This window comes from Piliocolobus tephrosceles, chromosome 1 (assembly GCF_002776525.5).
Source record: "Piliocolobus tephrosceles isolate RC106 chromosome 1, ASM277652v3, whole genome shotgun sequence".
NCBI lineage: Eukaryota > Metazoa > Chordata > Mammalia > Primates > Cercopithecidae > Piliocolobus > Piliocolobus tephrosceles.
In genome coordinates, this window is record NC_045434.1 from 14,607,207 (window position 1) to 14,628,651 (window position 21,445).

At 41.9% G+C, this 21,445-nt stretch overlaps 1 protein-coding gene across 1 annotated transcript in view; it reads right to left on the minus strand.

Annotated features, from left to right (window-relative positions):
* SLC35F3 (solute carrier family 35 member F3) overlaps positions 1–18,088 on the minus strand; it is a 393,360-nt gene extending 375,272 nt beyond the window's left edge. The window contains exons 1-2 of the mRNA XM_023216280.2: positions 17,634–18,088; positions 17,006–17,235 (exon numbers count right to left, since the gene is read on the minus strand). Of these exons, the coding sequence (XP_023072048.1) occupies positions 17,006–17,235; positions 17,634–17,686 (283 nt within the window). The 5' untranslated portion in view covers positions 17,687–18,088. The remainder of the gene's footprint in view (positions 1–17,005; positions 17,236–17,633) is intronic.
* Positions 18,089–21,445: the final 3,357 nt, after the last annotated feature.

Sequence of the window (21,445 nt, forward strand, 5' to 3'; positions counted from 1 at the left end):
CTAGATGTACCATATGACCCAGCCATCCCACTACTGGGTATATACCCAAAGGATTTTAAATTATGCTACTACAAAGACACATGCACACTTATGTTTATTGCGGCACTATTCACAATAGCAAAGACTTGGAATCAACCCAAATGTCCATCAGTGACAGACTGGATTAAGAAAATGTGGCACATATACACCATGGAATACTATGCAGCCATAAAAAAGGATGAGTTTGTGTCCTTTGTAGGGACATGGATGCAGCTGGAAACCATCATTCTTAGCAAACTATCACAAGAAGAGAAAACCAAACACCGCATGTTCTCACTCATAGGTGGGAACTGAACAATGAGCTCACTTGGACTCGGGAAGGGGAACATCACACACTGGGGCCTATCATGGGGAGGGGGGAGGGGGGAGGGATTGCATTGGGGAGTTATACCTGATATAAATGATGAATTGATGGGTGCTGACGAGTTGATGGGTGCAGCACACCAACATGGCACATGTATACATATGTAACAAACCTGCACGTTATGCACATGTACCCTAGAACTTAAAGTATAATAAAATAAAATAAAATAAAAAAAAGAAAGGCATCATTTATTTTAAGAGGGAAAATAAGATGTGCTTCCGTTTACAAACATTTAGATGTCCAAAACAAATGGGATTATGTTTAAGAGTTATCTCACCCTTCAAGACTAATGGAACACCACCACCAACAAAGGAAGCAGAGTTCTCATTTTCCAGTTCCGATTTCCGTAAGTCCTAGGTGGTCATCACCCTGTATAAACAACTGATCCATCAAGGATCAATGTCTGTATGTGGAGTGGCCCTCTCTCCCTAAATAACACCTTTTTAAGAGATTTTTAAATTGTGATAAAACATATCTAGCAAAGCACTTGATGAATTCTTACATACACACATACCCTTTTACATACATGCACACCCTTTTATACACATATACATTGCCACCCAGATGATGAGAGAATTTCTGCCACCCCAGAAAGAAGGCTTCCACACACCTCTTCCCAGTTCATACACCTAAGTGTATCCACTCTTTGGATCATTATTAACCACAGATTGGTTTTGCTAGTTTTTGAACTTTATATAGGTGGCATATTATACAGGTGACCTTTGAACAACATGGGTTTGAACTGCAAGGGTCCACTTATACACAGATTTATTTATGCTTCTGACATCCCTGAGACAGCAAGACCAACCCCGTCTTTTTTAAATTATACTTTAAGTTCTGGGATACATGTGCAGAATGTGCAGTTTTGTTACATAGGTATACACATGCCATGGTGATTTGCTGCACTCATCAATCCATCATCTACATTAGGTATTTCTCCTAATGCTCTCCCTCCCCTAGCCCCTCACCCTCCGACGGGCCCCGGTGTGTGATGTTCCCCTCCCTGTGTCCATGCATTCTCATTGTTCAACTCCACTTATGAGTGAGAACATGCAGTGTTTGGTTTTCTGTTCTTGTGATAGTTTGCTCAGAATGATGGTTTCCAGCTTCATCCATATCCCTGCAAAGGACATGAACTTATCCTCTTTTATGGCTGCATAGTATTCCATGGTGTATTATGTGCCACATTTTCTTTATCCAGTCTATCTTTGATGCACATTTGGGTTGGTTCCAAGTCTTTGCTATTGTGAATAGTGCCGCAATAAACATACGTGTGCATGTGTCTTTATAGTAGAATGATTTATAATCCTTTGGGTATATACCCAGTAACGGGACCACTGGGTCGAATGGTATTTCTAGTTCTAAATACTTGAGGAATCGCCACACTGTCTTCCACAATGGTTGGACTAATTTACACTCCCACCAACAGTGTACATTAGTTCCTGTTTCTCCACATCCTCTCTAGCATCTGTTGTTTTCTGACTTTTTAATGACTGCCATTCTAACTGGCGTGACATGGTATCTCATTGTGGTTTCTGATTTGCATTTCTCTAATGACCAGTGACGATGAGCATTTTTTTCATATGTTTGTTGGCTGATAAATGTCTTCTTTTGAGAAGTGTCTGTTCATAACCTTTGCCCACTTTTTGGTGGTTGCTTTCTTTTTTTTTTCTTGAAAATTTGTTTAAGTTCTTTGTAGATTCTGGACATTTGCTGTTCGTCTGATGGATAGCTTGCAAAAATTTTCTCCCATTCTGTAGGCTGCCTGTTCACTCTGATGACAGTTTCTTTTGCTGTGCAGAAGCTCTTTAGTTTAACTAGATCCCTTTTGTCAATTTTAGCTTTTGTTGCCATTGCTTTTGGTGTTTTAGATATGAAGTCTTTGCCCATGCCTATGTCCTGAATGGTATTGCCCAGGTTTTCTTCTAGGATTTTTATAGTTCCAGATCTTACATTTAAGCCTTTAATCCATCTTGAGTTGATTTTTATATAGGATGTAAGAAAGGAGTCTATTTTCAGTTTCTGCATATGGCTAGCCAGTTTTCCCAACACCATTTATTAAACAAGGAATCCTTTACCCATTTCTTGTTTTTATCAGGTTTGTCAAAGATCAGATGGTTGTAGATGTGTAGTGTTATTTCTGAGGCCTCTGTTCTGTTCCATTGGTCTATATCTCTGTTTTGGTACCAGTACCATGCTGTTTTGGACCAGCCCCTTATTTTCCTCCCACTGTTCAGCCTACTGAAGGTGAAGATGACAAGGATGAAGAATTTTATGATGATCCACTTCCATTTAATGAATAGTAAATGTATTTTCTTTTCTTGAGATTCTCTTAATAACATTTTCTTTTCTCCAGCTTAATTTATTGTAATAACATAGTATACAATAAACTATAATAAACATGACATATGAAATATGTGTTAATTGACTGTTTATGCTATCGGTAAGACTCCCAGTCAACAGTAGGCTACTTGTAGTTAAGTTTTGGGGAAGTCAAATGCCTTATGCAGTACTTTTTACTATATAAACGCCCCAACTCCCATGTTTTTCAAGGGTCACCTGTTGAGATATGGTGAGATAAGGCCTTTTTTCAAAGTTCACAAACTTCAATGGCACTCTGAGAAACACACAAAAATATAAGGGTCCTACGAATAAATGGTTCAACAGTTTTCATCTTACCTTCTAACATCTATAGATTGTCAGGTGGGAAATTATAATACCTCTTTGCAGTAAGAAAGAAAATCAAAAGATTTTTGATGAGCAACCAATCAAAGGGAGCTCATGCTGCAATGGCAGAGACAGCTCTGTTCACTAGGATTCTCCAGTGGTGGAATAAATAACTCTACATCCAGGGCTGCGGCAGCTTCCCTCATCAATTGTTTTCAAAGCGACACCTCCCAGTAGCTGCACCTTTCAAGAACCTTTCAAAGTTTCTCTCTCTCTCTTCCTTTTTTTGTTTTTTTAGAAATGGGGTCTCACTCTGGCAGCCAGGCTGGCATGCAATAGCAGAATCATAGCTCATCATGGCTTCAAACTCATAAACTCAAGAGATCTTCCCACCTCAGCCTCCTGAGTATCTGGGACTAGAGTCGTGAACCACTATACCTGGCTCTTAAAATTTCTCTATTTCTGTCATCTTCCTCACCTCCAGGAATAGGTCTCAGCCAGCTTTATTCTACCTGCTCAATCTCTAGAGAGCTACTCTCCACAAAGATCCCAGTGAGCTTTGAAGTGGCTTCAACAGTAGTGCACCACCCTATTCAAGAAACTTATTCTAATCCCTGTAGTTGTCATAGGTAAACAAACCAGTGAAAACCAGAGTGGTCCCTTGGTTGCCTCTTCTGTTTCCTCTGCTGTCTGGAAAATGTTACCCCAGAACCAGGTGCTTCTGGGTCCTACAGAAATTCTCAGGTTCTTTAAGGGTTGCATTAGAAATCCAAGTGGTCATGTCTCTCATTTCCAAAGCTTTGAAATGCAAACACTCAATCCACCACATCGTAGCGTTCAACATAACTAATCCAAAGAGATTTAGTCAATATATTTTTAGTCAATGTACTAAAAGAAATGAAAAGGAAAAAGAGTGGTAAGAGGCAAAAAACCTCTTTTATTATGTGTGTCCGTTTCCAATGATTTAGGATCAGGGGTAAAGTAGTGGGCTTTTTCCACTACAAAGTGAAGAGGTCAGATTAGGCTACTTTTCTCAGTAACTCTCATTTACAGAGTAGTACATTTTCTAAGACATTGTAAATAAATCTCAGACACATTAAAAGTTTAGCGCTGGAAGAGATTCAGGATGTAATCTTGCCGAATCCCTTAACTGAACATAAAAGGTAATGTTGGTCAAGCTGGATAAGAGACTTGGTCTATGACACCAATGGAACTGGCAGCCCCAAAACTGGAATTCAGGTGTGTCCTAAGGGCTAATTCTGTTTCTCTGCCCTTGTGGTAGATTGTATTATTGGACCAAATCTTTACTCCTCATTATATATCTGCACATTGCCATGGTTTCATGGTAGACAGAGTACTGTCTTGTCCTTTGACTTGGGGTTGACCATGTGAATTATTTTGGCCAAATGTATTATATATTAGCAGACATGAGGAGAACACAGTCTTTAAATGTTGGTACTATCGCTTTAAGCCACTAAGACTTTATTTAAATTTAATTGTTTAAATTGACAAATCAGACTTGTACACATTCATGGAGTGCATAGCCATGTTTCACTACATATAAGGCATAGCGATCAGATGAGGGTAAATTGCCAGGAAGCATTACACAGTAGCAGCTCACTGATACTACTTACCACCCTGCATTATTTTAGGGAGTCAAATTATATTTCAAATACATCAGAGAAGCTCTCCTTTTGAAAGGGCCTTATAAAGAACCCCTTTCATAAGATTCCCTTTATAAGTCAAGACTTTCAATGATAATAATCTAATATTAACCAGAGCTGTCACTAACTAACCACCTTCCAAACACCAGGACTGTATTCAGCCCTTTGGATGCATTATCCCAAAATATTTTCAACAATTCTCTGAACTGGAACTGTCATTTTATCGAAAAGGAAAAGTAGGTTCAGAGAGGCTGACTAGTTTCCCCCAGAGCCCAGGCAGTAAGTAGGTAGCAGGATTCAAACTCAGCCATGACTAATTAAGTCCATCATCTTAATCAGAACTCTGATTTGAGCAGCAGAGCTCAAGTTTCCAAAGGAAGAGAAAAGAAGTTCCCTGAAGTATTGCCCCCTGTAGCTAAGAAGCTGTTTATGGTGTCCTACAATAAAATATTATGCAAAATTATGTACACAATATAGAGTTTAGTTTAAGACTGGTCATTGTTGGTTGGAAATACTCCCAAGATATTTAGAGAAGAGCAAAAAGAGACATTTACTGCACTTGTGAGAGGGCTCCAAGACAAAGAAAGTATGGCATAGAGCCAATCCAATTCAGCTGATGGATCGAGATGTGCATGTCTTGTAATCCCACTATGTTATTTTCTAAGAAATAACAACCATACCATATATTTAGTGTATACTTCCCTGAGGAGCTAATATATTTACTGCATTTTAGAGGTCGTGGATTATTTGGTGATTGAATGAGGAAGGAATGAATGAATCATTGAATAGATTAACAAATAAATGAATTTACATTCAACAGTTGGATCCTTTATTTCATCTGCTTCCAACCCATTCACAAATGAATTCCTCCCTGAATAGTGTCTGAAATTTCATGCAGTGATTTTCTGAAGCCCTGACCTCATCCGTGGGCTTCTCAAGAGGGACCACATGGTGGTGTTGAAAAATATTCCTTCTTCCACCTTCCAGCCACCACACAGGAAATCTCCAATGTATTGAGAGACAATCACCAGATACAATGTCAGTTGCGGATAGAACAAACACATTTTTTTTCATACACCAGTACTATGTTTTCTGAGGATTTTCACAATTAATTGTAATTACATATACTTTATTTACAAGTAACTTTGAAATCATACCCACTGCTAAATCAGATAAACCTATATTAAGAAGCTTATACTTTGGAAGGCTGAATTGAGAAGACTGCTTGAGGCCAGGAGTCTGAGACAAGCATGGGCAACATAGTGAGACCCTAGTCTCTACAAACCTTTTTTAAAAAAAGTTAGCCACATGTGGTGGTGTAAGCCTATAGTCCCAGCTACTCAAGAGGCTGAGGCAGGAGGATGGCTTGAGCCCAGGAGTTAGAGGCTGCAGTGAGCAACGATCGTGCCACTGCACTCCAGGCTGGGCAACAGACCAAGGCCTTGCCTCTAAAAATAAAAATAAATAAATAAGTAAATGAAAGATTTTTACATTTAATAGTTAATAAAACAAAATGTCAACTTAAAGTAAACGTGTTTGAGGTCAGGCGTGGTGGGTCACGCCTGTAATCCCAGCACTTTGGGAGGCCAAGGCAGGTGGATCACGAGGTCAGGAGATCGAGACCACCCTGGCTAACACGGTGAAACCCCGTCTCTACTAAAAATACAAAAAATTAGCCAGGAATGGTGGTGGATGCCTGTAGTCCCAGCTACTTGGGAGGCTGAGGCAGGAGAATAGAGTGAACCTGAGAGGTGGGGCTTGCAGTGAGCTGAGATTTTGCCACTGCACTCCAGCCTGGGCGACAGAGCAAGACTCCGTCTCAAAAAAAACAAAAAAACAACAAAAAAGTAAGTGTTTGAATAAACCTTTGAAACTAGTTGTTCTGGAATATGGCATTTGGAAGTCTTCAAACTATTTATCTGGCCGATTCTTTAAAGAAAAGAAAGTATATAGGAAGGGACTTCAGTTCTTCCTTGGTACTTACACTAGTGTAATGTACTTTTACCATGGAAAATGTTTATTAAACTCTCACACGTGTACAGCATGAACAGAATGCTGCACAAAACTCAACTGTCCCATACCTACTGATCTGATTTGGCTGTGTCCTCACCCAAATCTCACCTTGAATTCCCACATGTTGTGGGAGGGACCTGGTGGGGGATAATTGAATCATGGAGGCAGGTCTTTCCCATGTTGTTCTCATGATAGTGAATAAGTCTCATGAAATCTGATGGTTCTAAAAAGAAGAGTTCCCCTGAACAAGCTTTCTCTCTCTTTGCCTGCAGCCATCCATGTAAGACGTGACTTGCTCCTCCTCGCCTTCCCTGTGATTGTGAGGCTTCTCTAGCCACTTGGAACTGTAAGTCCAATTAAACCTCTTTCTTTTGTAAATTGCCCAATCTCAGATACGTCTATCAGCAGCATGAAACAGACTAATACACCTACCATCATCATTCTATTCCTTTTTTTTTTTTTTTTTTAGAAAAAAGGAACTTTTTTTTTGAAACAGGAATTTGCTCCGTCACCCAGGCTGGAATGCAGTGCTGTGATCATACATACATCACTGCAGCCTTGAGATCCTGGACTCAAGCAATCCTCCCACCTCAGCCTCCAGAGTAGCTGGGACTACAGGTCTGCACCACCATCACTGGCTAAGAACAGGACATCTTAATGTACATTCATCAAAAGTGAGCTGACTCAATTTCTGAAAAGAAAGTAAGGCAGCAAAATTGACATACACTAAGAAACATTTCTCTTCTGACCCTTTGAATAAAACTTTTGAGGACAGACCTGAATTTTTATAACACCACATTGTTACAAGTAGGTGGTGAAGAAAGATAAAAAATAGTTTCCTGACAGATCCTGATCTGGTCAAGTAGTGGAAATGGTACATAGCAGCTTGACAAGGAGAAAATTTGAATGTCACAGAAAACATTTGTCAAAACCAGAAAACTGTTCTGAGCAGTTGCACTAAGTATCTCTGTCTGAGGAGTCCAAAACAGCCTCTAGTCTTTAACACTGCAAATCACCTGAGGAGAGCAATTCTTTTCCTCCAGTCTCAAATGCTGTCATAAATTAAGCTGAATGAAAGAAAAATCTGTGCCCATGTCCTAGGCAATCATTTCAGTGTTTGCCACCATCATCCACCGGAAGAATTTACCAGGTTCCTAACTGCACAAGTCCCTTTCTAGGTTGTGCAGTAAGATAATGAAACAAAACTGGTTCCTTGCTCTATTAATCAATGCACATTCACCACTGCTTTGAACCAAAATACATCATGTAAAAAAAAAAAAAAAAAAGAAATATTGTTCATCCTCCTGCTGTGGGACAAGTAAGTACTTAATCCAGCTCAAGTGACTGGGGGTCCATATCTTTGTGAATCTCTCCAGTGACTGAGGCTTCCTGACCTTATTTATGATCTTAGTAGTCAGAAAGTGATTTTGTTTTTCCAGTTGAAACTTCATTGGTACATGGATCCTTATTTTGTCATGCATGGGCTTGAATGGAAATGGCTCTGAAATCCTATCCAGAAAGGAGCCTGCAGTTAGTTGCATGGAACAGAACCTGGTTTCTGCTCACTGAGCAGGAAGAAGGCTGCTGCTTTGCAACAGTGGTGTCTCAGGGGCTTGGAGAAGAAGCTGCAGCAACACACTGATGTAGGAGGGAAACAGGCCCCAGCACAAAGTCCTGGAAACCACCACTGCTGTCTCTGGATTACCTGACACACCTGCCGCTGCCTTCTTTTATGTAGACTAGCTTTCTCTGCCTCTCTATCCATATGGGAGACAGACCAGCCTCCTCCACTCAATAGACCACTCTGTCAGACTAGACCCCAACTTTCTGGTGTTAACCTCAAATTGGAGGAGAGAGGAGCTGAGTGAGTTAGCATGGATCAGGAGTCTAACCCGGTCTAATCTACACTGCCCAGGAGGAAGATGATGCCAGTCTGGCTGCTAAGGGCCCAAACCGAGGATGTAGTGCAGGGCAGTTAAGGGGTCTTGAGCTGGGAAGACATTCCAAAGGTGTCTGCTCTGATGGTTCTCATGAAGACATGTCACGTTCTTACCTAATCTCCTCCTCCCCTAATCCTTTAACCTTCTCTGTAGAACACATGTTTGATTCCATTAATACATTCTTTTCTTATTTCCCTGGGCCCTGTTCATTTTTTCCATATCATTTTTTAAAGTTATCAAAACTGAACAGAACACCCCAACATAAGATTGGATAATGTAAGCTCTAGGAGTGTGATTACTTGTCAGTGTTTTTAGCAGAGTTAAAGTGAAGACTGAAGAGAACCAGCAATGGGAGTCCCATTTCTTGACAGAAGAATGCAATTAGAAGTGTCTCTATGCAGGATAATTCTGGAAGATGCTACAGAAATGTAGATGCCTACTTAGGAGCCATTTGTGTAGGTGCACGAGGAAATGGCCACTTAGGCCTTTTATTAGTACATTCAACAAACGTTTATTGATTGAGATGCTCTGTGCACTGTGGAAGAATCACCAGAGTTCTATATGCCAAGACCACAGTGAGGGGTGCAGACATAATAACAAGCCCTGCTCCTAGAGAGCTTTCTATCTGCAAGAGCTTCAGCCGCTTTCTTAAACTAGTCATGACTATGTAAAAGAGGTGACAACACTACAGGAGATGCAAGAGGACCTCCTGTAATCAGGAAAGGCTCTCAGGAGGAGGTGACACTTAGGCTGGGACCTGGATGAGGAAGGTGACAGGCATCAGATGACTGGTACTGTAATGTACTGTAGTCTGTTTCTGCTCACAAGTCCAACTTCATACATTACACTCCCACCCCATGATGTTCCAGTCAAGCGGAATTACCTTCTAGCAACAGCTGACTACGTTCCAGTGCACATGCTGTCCCTTCACCTGGAATGCAAACCTCCCTCTATTTCTGTTGTGAATGACTCCTCCAGCTGAAGAATGAACTCACCGATGTGAGAAAGGGGTCTCCAGGCACTGTAAACTGACCTTTATCATACCATACAAGCACTTCAGATTTCACCCACTTCAGGAAGTCAGCTTTTAGGGCAAGGACTGTGTCTGCCATCACTAATCTCTGCATTCTGGCACAAAGTAAACGCTCAAAAGATTTGCTAAAATAAATGAATATAAAGGTGCATTAATAGATACCAGCTGTACAGACATTGGAAGAGTCCTCCCTTATCCATGGTTTTGCTTCCCATGGTTTCAGTTATCCTTGGTCTACTATGGTCTGAAAATATGAAAAGGAAAATTCCAGAAACAAACGTATCACAAGTTTTGAATCATGTGCCATTTTGAGTTGCGTGATGAAATCTTGAACCTTCCCATTTCATCCCACCCAGGATGTGAATCATCCCTTTGTCCAGCATATCCACACTGTCTACACCACGTGCTCACTACTGTCTAAGAAAAAATTGTGTATATTGGGTTGATTACTATCCACAGTAGCCACTGGGGGCCTGGAATGCCCTGTGGGCATTCCCTCCGATAAAGCATGACTGCTGTATTTCATTTAATCTTCATGACAATCCTAGAAACTAGTTCTATTATCTCCTTTATTATTTTTATTTTTTATTTTTAGATGGAGTCTCACTCTGTTGCCCAGGCTGGAGTGCAGTGGCACGATCTCGGCTCACTGCAACCTCCGCCTCCCAGGTTCAAGCAATTCTCTGCCTCAGCCTCCCGAGAGGTTGGGATTACAGGCACCCACCACCACACCCGTATAATTTTCATATTTTTTTTAGAGACTGGGTTTCACCATCTTGGCCAGGCTGGTCTTGAACTCCTGACCTTGTGATCCACCCACCTTGGCCTCCCAAAGCCACCATGCCCAGTGAAACTAGAGGCTGATAGCAGTGAACTTGTCATATAGCTATGAAGCTGGGATGTGAATTCTATTTCCTCTGCTCCTCCAGACATTAAAAAAAAAAAAAAACTGAGTGGACACCCTTCAGCTCACAGTAAACAGCTTACAGTAAAATGTTTAACAAACATCAATGGTGCATTTGTATGAGAATTTATGTTTGAACGCAACTAACCTGAATGTTTCCAGCTGCTTAAGGAAAGGACCAGGGCTCAAAGCTGGAGTGTTTTAGACTACACTCTTTTTAATGAGATCCAGGAGGGACTTCTGAAGAGCAACGAGAACTCTCCTTGCCCATGTCTCCTTAAAGCCTGGAAGACTTCACTTCCCTGGAGGTAAGGCCATTTCCCCATCACCACCACATGCGTACTTCAGATTTCACCTGCTCTAGTTGGAAAGCTTTTAGGGTGAGGACTATGTCTCCCATCACTTATTTCTGTATTCTTGCACGTAGTAAATGCTTTAAAAGTTTGCTAAATCAATAAAAGAAAATAAAGGCACATGAATAGGTGTGAAGGATTTCTAACCCCATGGCAGACGTGAAGGGTTTATAACCCCACGACAATGATCTGAGTGAGCTGGGGTCACCTCGTTTCCTTAAAAGATAATAGTTCTGCATTTTCATTACATCGAAACTCAGAAACTATTTACTAAATTGTTAGCATACGTAGGAATAAAATTAATTATCTGACCCAATAAAAAACGCTGTGCTCTAATGCTCAACTCACCACCCCCTCAAGCCCTCTAATTATTTTCTTTTAAAATCTTTTCCATCTCATATTTCATATGCCAAGCTCCATTCTAGAATAAACTTTTACAACCAAATTATAAATCTCTTACAAGTGGGTCATTTTTGAATTGCTGACCTGACCTTTACTATTTTAGGAGGATCAAACAGAAGTTGCTCACCATGAATTCAATGATACTACAAGGCACTGTTCCATTTAGCACTGGTATCTACGCCGCAACATATACTCACAGTTCAGTGTGAACTGACAGGGACACTAGGAAGATAGCCTTTCCCCATGAGCCCTTCCCCCTCACCTCATACAAACCCTTTACAACTTTTAAACCTGGAGAATACTGAAACATGCAATTTCCTTGTCACCAGGTGTGTTATTCAGTGCCCTACATTTTTTCAGCTTGAACTAGAAAACCTCCACCCAGATAAGCTGGGATTTATTCAGTAACCTACATGTTCCTGCCCCAGGTTCACATTGCCAGTGGTGGGTGGAGTGGGTTAGAGACAGTCGGTCTTTTAAGACTGACCCTCTCTCCATTCTACAAATGACTTAAAACTCAATCCATTCACATTCTGAAAAAAAATCATTTAAATCTCAACATACCAGAACCTGTAGTGAATAATAGTTGATATTCAACATAGTGTATAAATCTACTCAAATGATAATTGCACCTCATGTTAAGCAATAAGCATGATCCCCTTCAAGAAAGCTCTTCCTAAAATGTTTTGGGGTCTTTTTTTTCCCAGAAAAGGATTTAAGAGTTCACTATTTGAAAACACTCTTTAGGGAAACCTTTTGGAAAGTGAAACATCCTGCCCACCCTTAGAATGTCTGTGTTCTAATGCAGGTTTGTGTTGACCTGTATTTCTAGATGAAGGCACACCTGGACAGTGCCTCTTCCAGCACTTCTCTCTCTATTCTGACATACACTGAATGTTGGAAAAAGGTTTGCTAAATGAATAAATGAAAATAAAGGAGTATTCATAGATGTTCCTTCATCCTGCAGCACAGCCTCTATCTGGAAACTCCAAGATATGTTCCTTCAACCATCCCTGTGTAGAAATGCCACCGGCTGCCCCACCCTATCAGAGGCCTGGGGCTGCTGTCTACTATACAGATTTTTCCTGGTCTTTGATTCTCCTCCTCCCTTCTCTAGCCATCTCCTCCCTAATTGGTGTCCACCCCAGAGAAATAAGAAAGGAAAAGGAAGCAGAAGATGTTTTAAACAGTCATTTCTCTTCTACTGTGGCAAAAGGTAGGGAAGAAAAGGAAGTTATTAAAAGAAACTGTTCAGAGTCTCCTGAATTCCAAAGCACATCCTACAGGGTGTCAATTTATGATGATTGGTTGTGGAATCATGCCAGCTGCAGAAGGAACAGGCTCCTTCAAATCTTCAGAAGACACTTGTACTGCCAGTGGTGATGATTACTCGATCTGGCCATCCTGAAAACCTAAAAAGTGGCCCAGGAAGAAAGGTGAAGGAAGGAGAGGGTCAGGAATTTGTAAGGTAGGCCTGTGTGTTTAGCATTACTGGGCAGCAGAAGAGAGTTCTATTGCAGCACAAATTTGGGGGCTACCCTAAAGAGTGGGTGTCAACTAAAGGCTGCCCCCCATGGGATACTGTGGTTGCTACAACTTAGGGGGCAGGGTGGTAAGCTACTGACATCTAATAGGCAGAGGTCAGAGATGCTGCTGAACATCCTACAATGTACAGGACAGCTCCCTACGACAAATACTTATACAGCACAACGGGTTAATAGTGCTGAGACTGAGAAACCCTGGGCTAAACCCAAGCTTATCACCAAGAATTCTGGTCCAGTCTGTGGTTCAGGAAGCACTTGTGATGGAAGAACCAGGAAAGAGTAAAGCAATTCCACATAACAGGAAGTCAGCATGAAGAAGTAAATGATACAAATCACTACAGAGGCACATTCAAAGTTTCCTGTCCCAGAGGTCAATATTTCAGGCAGCAGCCATCCATGTATTCAATAAATATTTATTGAGCCCCTCCTGTGGCCCAGGTGCTTTCTGGGCCCTGGATTCACTCACAGATGATAATTTGAAGAATTCCTAGGAATACTGCCAAGTGGTTTGGTTCAAAAACATGGAATGTGGAGCTTGGAGGACTTTTGCCACTGTGAAGAGGAACTGGGCCCTTCCTGCTTACTTGTTTATAGTTTAATTCTCAGTTGAATGTTTCATAAAAGCCATCTCTTTCAGACATAGGAGCCTTTGGGATTTTTAAAAAAGAATCCGAGGCTGGGCGCGGTGGCTCCCGCCTGTAATCTCAGTACTTTGGGAGGCCAAGGCGGGCAGATCACGAGGTCAGGAGTTTGAGACCAGCCTGACCAACACGGTGAAGCCCTGTGTCTACTAAAAATACAAAAATTAGCTGGGCATGGTGGCGGGCACCTGTAATCCCAGCTACTCAGGAGGCTGAGGTAGGAGAATCGCTTGAACCTGTGAGGCAGAGGTTGCAGTGAGCCGAGATTGTGCCACTGCACTCTAGCCTAGGCGACAGAGCAAAACTCTTTCTAAAAAAAAAAAAAAAAAAGAAACTATTATTGGGGGAAGTTGGGTAAATGTTAAGCCAGGCACGGTGGCTCACGACTGTAATCCCAGCACTTTGGGAGGCCAAGGCGGGCAGATCACGAGATCAGGAGTCTGAGACCAGCCTGGTCAACATGGTGAAATCCCATTCTTACTAAAAATACAAAAAATTAGCCAGGCGTGGTGGTGCTAGTCCCAGCTACTCGGGAGGCTGAAGCAGGAGAATCACTTGAAGCTAGGAGGCAGAAGTTGCAGTGAGCTGAGATCACGACATTGTACTCCAGCCTGGGTGACAGAGTAAGACTCTGTCAAAAAAAAAAAATCCTTTACAAAATTCTCTTGTCTAGAGTGAAACTTGTGAATCCAAATGATTGAGTTGAGAATATTGAGCAAAGGTAATTTCTGTACTGTTCACAATTACCTCATTTATCTTAACAACCCAAATAAAATCTAACAATGAAGAGGATACAAATGAATATTGGGTCATTCAAGTGATTTATTCTGCTACAAGGGCAAGTGACTTACATCTCTCAAAGAGTCTAAAAACTTTCAATGGCAATTCCTTCAGTTAGGACATAGATAAGATGACTGAAAGGTGACATAATAGCTTGGAGCTTCCATAACTCACTCTGGAGATCATGAAAAATTTTTTTTTTTTTGTAACCATCATCTCTCCCCATTTGTAGAGTACAATTACCAACCAACAAAGAAAGCAACTAGGTGACACCTACAGGTAATAGATAAGCTTCTTTATTATTATTAATTGAGTAGAAATGGCAAACAGCAAAAGGTCTGCCTTAAAACCTGTTTTGGGCCGGGTGCAGTGGCTCATACCTATAATCCCAGCACTTCGGGAGGCCAAGGTGGGGGGAAAACCTGAGGTCAGGAGTTTGAGACCAGCCTCGCCAACATAGTGAAACCTCATCTCTACTGAAAATACAAAAATTAGCTGGATGTGGTGGCGCATGCCTGTAATCCTAGCTACGCAGGAGGCTGAGGCAGGAGAATCGCTTGAACTCAGGAAGTGGAGGTTGCAGTGAGCGAAGATCTCAGCACTGCACTCCACACTCCAGCCTGGGTGACAGAGTGAGACTCCCTCTCAAAAACCAAAACAAAACAAAACAAATAATCAAACAAAAAAACAAAACAAAAAAAACACCTCTTTTGCTACATTAATACATTAATAAAACATTACCCTCTCTAAATTTAAACATAACGCCTAATTAATTCACCAAAATGTCAGTTGTCACCTAAAGCGTTATAGTAACAAGGAAATACCTTGGAATAAAGAAGAATCCTCACAGGAATAGAGAGAGTGGAATGAGTTGATTTTATTCATATTCAGTGATCACTGTAGCCTTGCCTGCCAATATTTACTCTTCCAATGAAGCCTCAGAGAGAGGCATTTAAGAATACCTCCAGTGATGCCAGGGACTCCATTTCCACATGGCCCTTCTCTTGTCTTAATTACAAAATATGTTTGTAGTGAACAGTCATCACTGCTGTAAGCTCTCTGCCAAGTCCCCAAATCACAAACCTTGGTGATAACTTCCACAAAGCACATGCAGCCAGTCACAAATAGATTTATAAAGATAAAACCTTTTTATGACTTCAAGCACTAAAGAGATGACTTTATGAAGGCTGTCATTTATACCACTGTCTTTTGTTATTAAGGAAGTAGAAAATGGAAATAAGAGTAGAAAATGGCTATTTTCTAACAGAAATGTAGAAAGCAGAAATAAAAATTGAGTGTTCCATCCATGCCCGTAAGAAATATGGTTTCCGATGGGGTTTAATTTTTGTTATCCTATGCCCAGGGTTTTCCAACCAAAAAGAGAATTTGGCCCCTTGTCTTCCTTTTGTAATCAGCTACAATTTTAGCAGCAGAGGCAAGAGATTGCAAGAGATACAGATAATTTTTTTAAAGGCTTATGCCCAATGAAATGCAGTCTTTCAAAAGCTGCATGAAAGCAAAACATTCAAATCCTGTTTTTTCCTGCAAATAATGTAAAACTAACCAGCTAACTGCTAGCATACCACTGACCTTTGCCTTGGACTCGAAGGTTTTAGGAATAATCTAAAGATAGATATTTTTTTTTAGTGATGAATATTATTAAATTACAAACGCCCATTTTTTCCCCTAAAGACCAATAAAGAATGTTTCAATTTTAAGCAATAAAAGGTAGAAAAACCTCAAAATCAACAAGCTATTAATCTAGTCTTTATTTCAAATGAAAGAAGTCAAGGCCCATTTCTCATACTGACTGAGGTGGCAAATGGCAATCCTTTATGTCAAATTACAGTGATGAGACCACCTAATTATGGTTCTCTTTATAGATATCTGGACTTCATCATAATCAACCTCTCTCTTGCAAAGTGAGAAAAAGAAATGTACATCAAATTAGTCCTGGTGACATAAGATAATGTCTGTCTAATTGATCTTAGCATCCTCAAAGTCATTAGCTGGGACCCACTGGCAGAAAACCATTTCAGCTTCTCCACCTGACACCAAACATTCATCTTGCTTGGACCAACACCACCAACTAGAGAGATCCCTATAGAACCTCCTTACTGAAGACCGATAAAATCCAGGGGAAAAGGGCGTGAATAGCATCTAAAATGAAGACCCCAAGAATTGTTCTCTATCATCTGGGCTAGGAGATGCAAGGAAGAGTTAAAATCCTGGCTACCTAAGTCAGCTTCTCCAGCTGAGCCTGGTGAGACCTGACCCAGGGCCCTGTGAGACTTTCTGATCCACGGGGAAGCTACACTGTCCGGGATACTTTGAGTTTCTGATCTGTTTCCCATGGTCTGCCACATAAGAGTGTCCCCCACATTTGGAGGCGGAGGGATAAGGATGCGGAGGGATAAGTATACAGAGAGATCCTGTGTGTGGGAGAAGAAGGAGTGTAAGAGAACGCATCAGAAAGCCTCAGAGGTCCAGGAGAACTCCGTCTCCAGGCCTCTTCCTCAAAGTTGCAAACCTGGGTCTGTATCAGCAGGCAGGGCGGGACGGGGTGGCTGGACGCCTCGCTGCATGCGCTCCCCGAGGCTGCTGTGACAATGGTAACAAGACGGACCGGCGGAGGAGGAAAATGACTGGAGGGGGTCTTACTTTTGCAGCTCGCTGCCCAGGGCTGGTAGCCATAGTAGCCAGTGATGCGCAGGATCCGCTCCTCGATGGACGTGAGCCCCACGGGCCCGCTGGTGAGATCTTCCACGGAGCGCGACCATTTCAGATCCTCCTTAATCGCCTCGTCCACCACCAAGTACTTGAGCTGCCGGAGCTGGGGGCTGATGTCGGACAGTCTCCGGGGGCTGACGTCCGGTGACCTCCTCATGCCACTGAGGTCGCAGGCGCCACGGGCAGGTGGGTGGACACGGCGAGCGTGGACAGAGAGGAGGGGATTCGTGAGGAGCAGATCCCAGGGCGAGAGCAAGAACGCGGCCGGCGCCCTCCGGGGGCGAGCGCCGCGGCAGAGCCCGCGCTGCTCCCTTCCCGCCGCCACTCACCCACTTCCCCGGGCAGCTGTCCCCAGTGCCCTATCCTGGGCGCCTCGGGCCAGTGTGGGTTGGAGCGAGTGGCGAGGGAAAGAATGACTGAAACTTCCCGAGCAGCTCCGCCGCGCGCGCCGCCCTTCCCCGAGCTCCAAACTGCCCAGTGTCCCAGCTGCAAAGGGCCACCCCGGGGTTCCGGCCTCCCGCCCGCCGGCTCGCTCACCCACGCCCGGGGCTCTACTCACACAGCGATGCTCTTTCCCCTGGGTGCGCCGCTGGGAAACTCTCGGATCCCCATAGGCAAAGACAGAGTGGGGCCGGCAGCTCCCAGAGTTGAGGCGGAGGGGCCGCGGGCCGGAGCTCCCTGCAGCCGCTAGCCGGCGGAGACTGGGGTGCGCTGCCCACCGAGGGTCCGCGCAGCGCGCGTCGCCCCGGGCCTTTTTGTGCGCGCCCGCGCGGTCTGTCCCCGAGCGCCTCCGCGGCGTGCCGCACGATGCAGGCGCGGCGGCTCAGCTCGGAGACTCCAGGCCGGCCCGAGCGCTCGCTGCAACTACCCGGCAGCCGAGGCAGCGCCGCGCCCCACGCCCGTCACCGTCGCCGCCGCCCTAGCACATCGCGGGCGTGAGTCTCGCCGAGCCCGGGAGAGCCCTCCCAGCGGTGCGCACTCGAGGCACCTGGTCGGGCGGGGAGGCGTCGGGTCGGGGCGCACAGGGGCCAGGCGGGGGCGCTGCTGCCCATCTCCCACCTTCCGGGCGTGCGCTCGGCCCCGGAACCCGCACCCCGCGCCGGCGCTCCGCGTGGCAGCCTTGGGGCACGGGACGCGCTCCTCTGCCCCTCTCTTTTGACTCAGACCCTGCTGTTCCTGGTTCAGTACTTTCTCTCTCTCTGTATGTATTTATGTGTCTGTCTCTCTCTTTCTCTAAACTAGCAAAACTACTTGGAAAGAAAGAAACCTAGTTCCACGCTCAGCATGCCTGGTGAATAAATGGCGTTTCGTAGGCAACGCTGAGACACAAAATGTATTAATCTACTACGCTGTGGGGATGTGTCAGTCAGACCTGGTCCTCAGAGAGCTTACTTTCCCACTGATGATGCAATTACGAAATCAGTTATCTCTTCATAGATTTCCATTTTAAAAGCTTCTCATGTTTTTCCTTACCACCCCACCGCCCCCAACGGCCAAAAGACATTCTCTCCAGACTACCTAATCACCTTTCATAGTATTATTTTTCATCGGGGCAAATTTAGGAAAGACAGAAGTATGTGGAAAAGAAAATACCCATTATCCAGCCAAAAATGACTTTCAGTTATAAACATATTCTCTTCCGGGCTTTTTTCCAATGCAAAATACAGTTGTCCCAAAAATCGGAATGAAATTGTACACACTACTTGATGTACTGCTTTTTTATATTAAAATCATATTGTGAAGCAGCAAACTATGAATAGAAGGGAACTTTCTCAACTTGAAAAAGAACATTTACAAAAACGTACAGTTAACACCATGCTTAATGGTGAGAAACTAGAAACTTTCCTGTTAAAATAAGGAGTAGGGCAAGTATGTCTCTACTCAGCAGTCCTTTTCAGCATCGTACTGAAAGTCCTAGCTAATGAAATTAGACAAGAAAAGGAAATTAAAAGTATACGTATTGTGAAGGAAAAGGTAAAAGAAAACTGTCTTTGCGGCTGACATGACTGTTGATGTAGAAAAATATCAGTTGACCAAAAAAAAAAAAAAATCCCTCCTGTTACTAATAAGCAATTATGGTAAGGTTTAAGGATACAAATTAATGTGCAAAAGTCAACTGTTTTTCCATATACCAGCAATGAACAATGGGAATTTGAAATTAAAAGCACAATACTATTTATATTAGCACACCACTCTAATGAAATATTTAGGTACAAATCTAATAAATATGTATAATATCTATATGAGAAAAGCTACAAAACTGTGACAAAAGAAATCAAAGAACTAAATAAATAGAGATTTTGTGTTCATGGATGGAAAAATTTAATACTGTTGTCAGTTCTTCCCAACTTCATCTATAGATTCAAAGTAATGCCAATCAGAATCCCAGGAGGTTATTTTGTGAATATCACAAACTGATTCTCAAGTTTATATGAAAAGGCAAAAGACCCATAATAGCCAACACAATATTAAAGGAGAAGAACAAAGTCTGAGGACTGATATTGCCCAGCTTCAAGACTTGATATAGTTACAGTAATCAAGACCATGTGGTATTGGTGAAAGAGCAGACAAATAGATGAATGGAACAGAATAGAGAGGCCAAGATAGACCCACATACAGTGAAGTGATCTTTGACAATGAGCAAAAGAAATTTAATGGAGAAAAGGTCGTCTTTTCAACAGATAGTGCTATAACAACTAGACATCCACTCACCAAAAAAAAAAAAAAAAAAAAAAAAGAAAAAAAAAAAAGCTGGATACATAGATACAGACCTTACACCTTTCACAAAAATTAACTCAAAATAGATCATAGACCTAAATATAAAATGTAAAACTATAAAACTCTTAGAAGATAAAAAGGAGAAAACCCAGGTGACCTTGGGTTTGTAAATGATATTTTAGATATAACATCAAAGGCATGATCCATGAAAGTAAAAATTGATATTGGACTTCGTTAAGATTAATAACTTCTGCTCTGTAAAAGACACTGTTAAAACAATGGGAAGAAAAGCTATGGACCAATAGAAAGTATGTCAAATCGTATACATGATTAAGAACTGTTATAAAACATAAGAATAATTAGAACTCAACAATAAGAAAATGATCCCAACTAAAACATTGGCAAAATAGTTGAGCAAACATATCACTAGAGATGATACACGGATGGTAAATCAGCACATGAGAAGATGCTCCACATCATACATCATTAGGAAATTACAAATTAAGACAACAAAGATGTATTGCCACACACCTACTAGAATGAATAAAATCCCAAACCCTGACAACATCAAATGCTGGCAGGATGTGGAACCACAAGAACTCTCTCATTCACTGCTGGTGGGAATGCAAAATGGTACAGCACTTTGGTAGACAGTTTGAGTTTCTTACAAAATGATTCATACTCTTACTATGCAACCCATCAGTCATGCTTCTTGATATTTACCTGGATGAGTTCAAAACTTAAGTCCACACAAAAGTCTGCACACAAATGTTTATAGGAACTTTTTTCATAATTGCCAAGATGTCCTTTAGTAGCTGAATGAATAAACACACTGTGGTACATCCACACAATAGAATATTCAGTTCAGTGATAAAATGAGCTATCAAGCTGCAAAAATACGTGAAGGAAATTGAAAACATATTCCCAAGTGAAAGAAACCAGTCTGAGAAAGGCAAAACTAGGGAGATAGTATAAAGATCATTGGTTCCCAAGGGTTGGGGAGAGGATGGGATGAACAGGCAGAATATAGAGGATTTTTAGGGCAGTGGACTGATTTTGTATAATACTGTAATGGTAGATATATATCATTATACATTTGTCAAAACTCAATGGATGCACAACTCTAAGAGTTAACCATAATGTAAACTATAGACTTTGGGTGATAGTGATGTGTCAATGTTGGCTCATTATTTGTAACGCATGTACCACTGGTGCAGGATGTTGATGTGGGTGGAGAGAAGCTGTGGGTGTGTGACAGGGGGAAGGTATTTAAAAACTTTCTGTACTTTCTCCTCAAATTTGCTGTGAACCTGAAATTGTTCTTAAAAAAAAAAGTCTATTTTAAAAAATTCATTATGCTGCTTTTCTATGTCACTATGTTCTTCTAAAATATTTTCCAGTTTTATTAAGGTTAAGTGACAAATGGAAATTATATATACTTATAGTGTACAACATGATGTTTTGACATATGAATACACTGTAAAATGATTAAATCAAACTAATTATTGTATCAGACACCCCAAATACTTAACATTTTTTTTTTGTTAAGATAACATGTAAGACTTACTCTATGAACAGTTTTCAAGTATACATACACTATTGTTAACTATACTCACATGCTGTATGTTAGAACTTTAGATCTTATTCACCCTG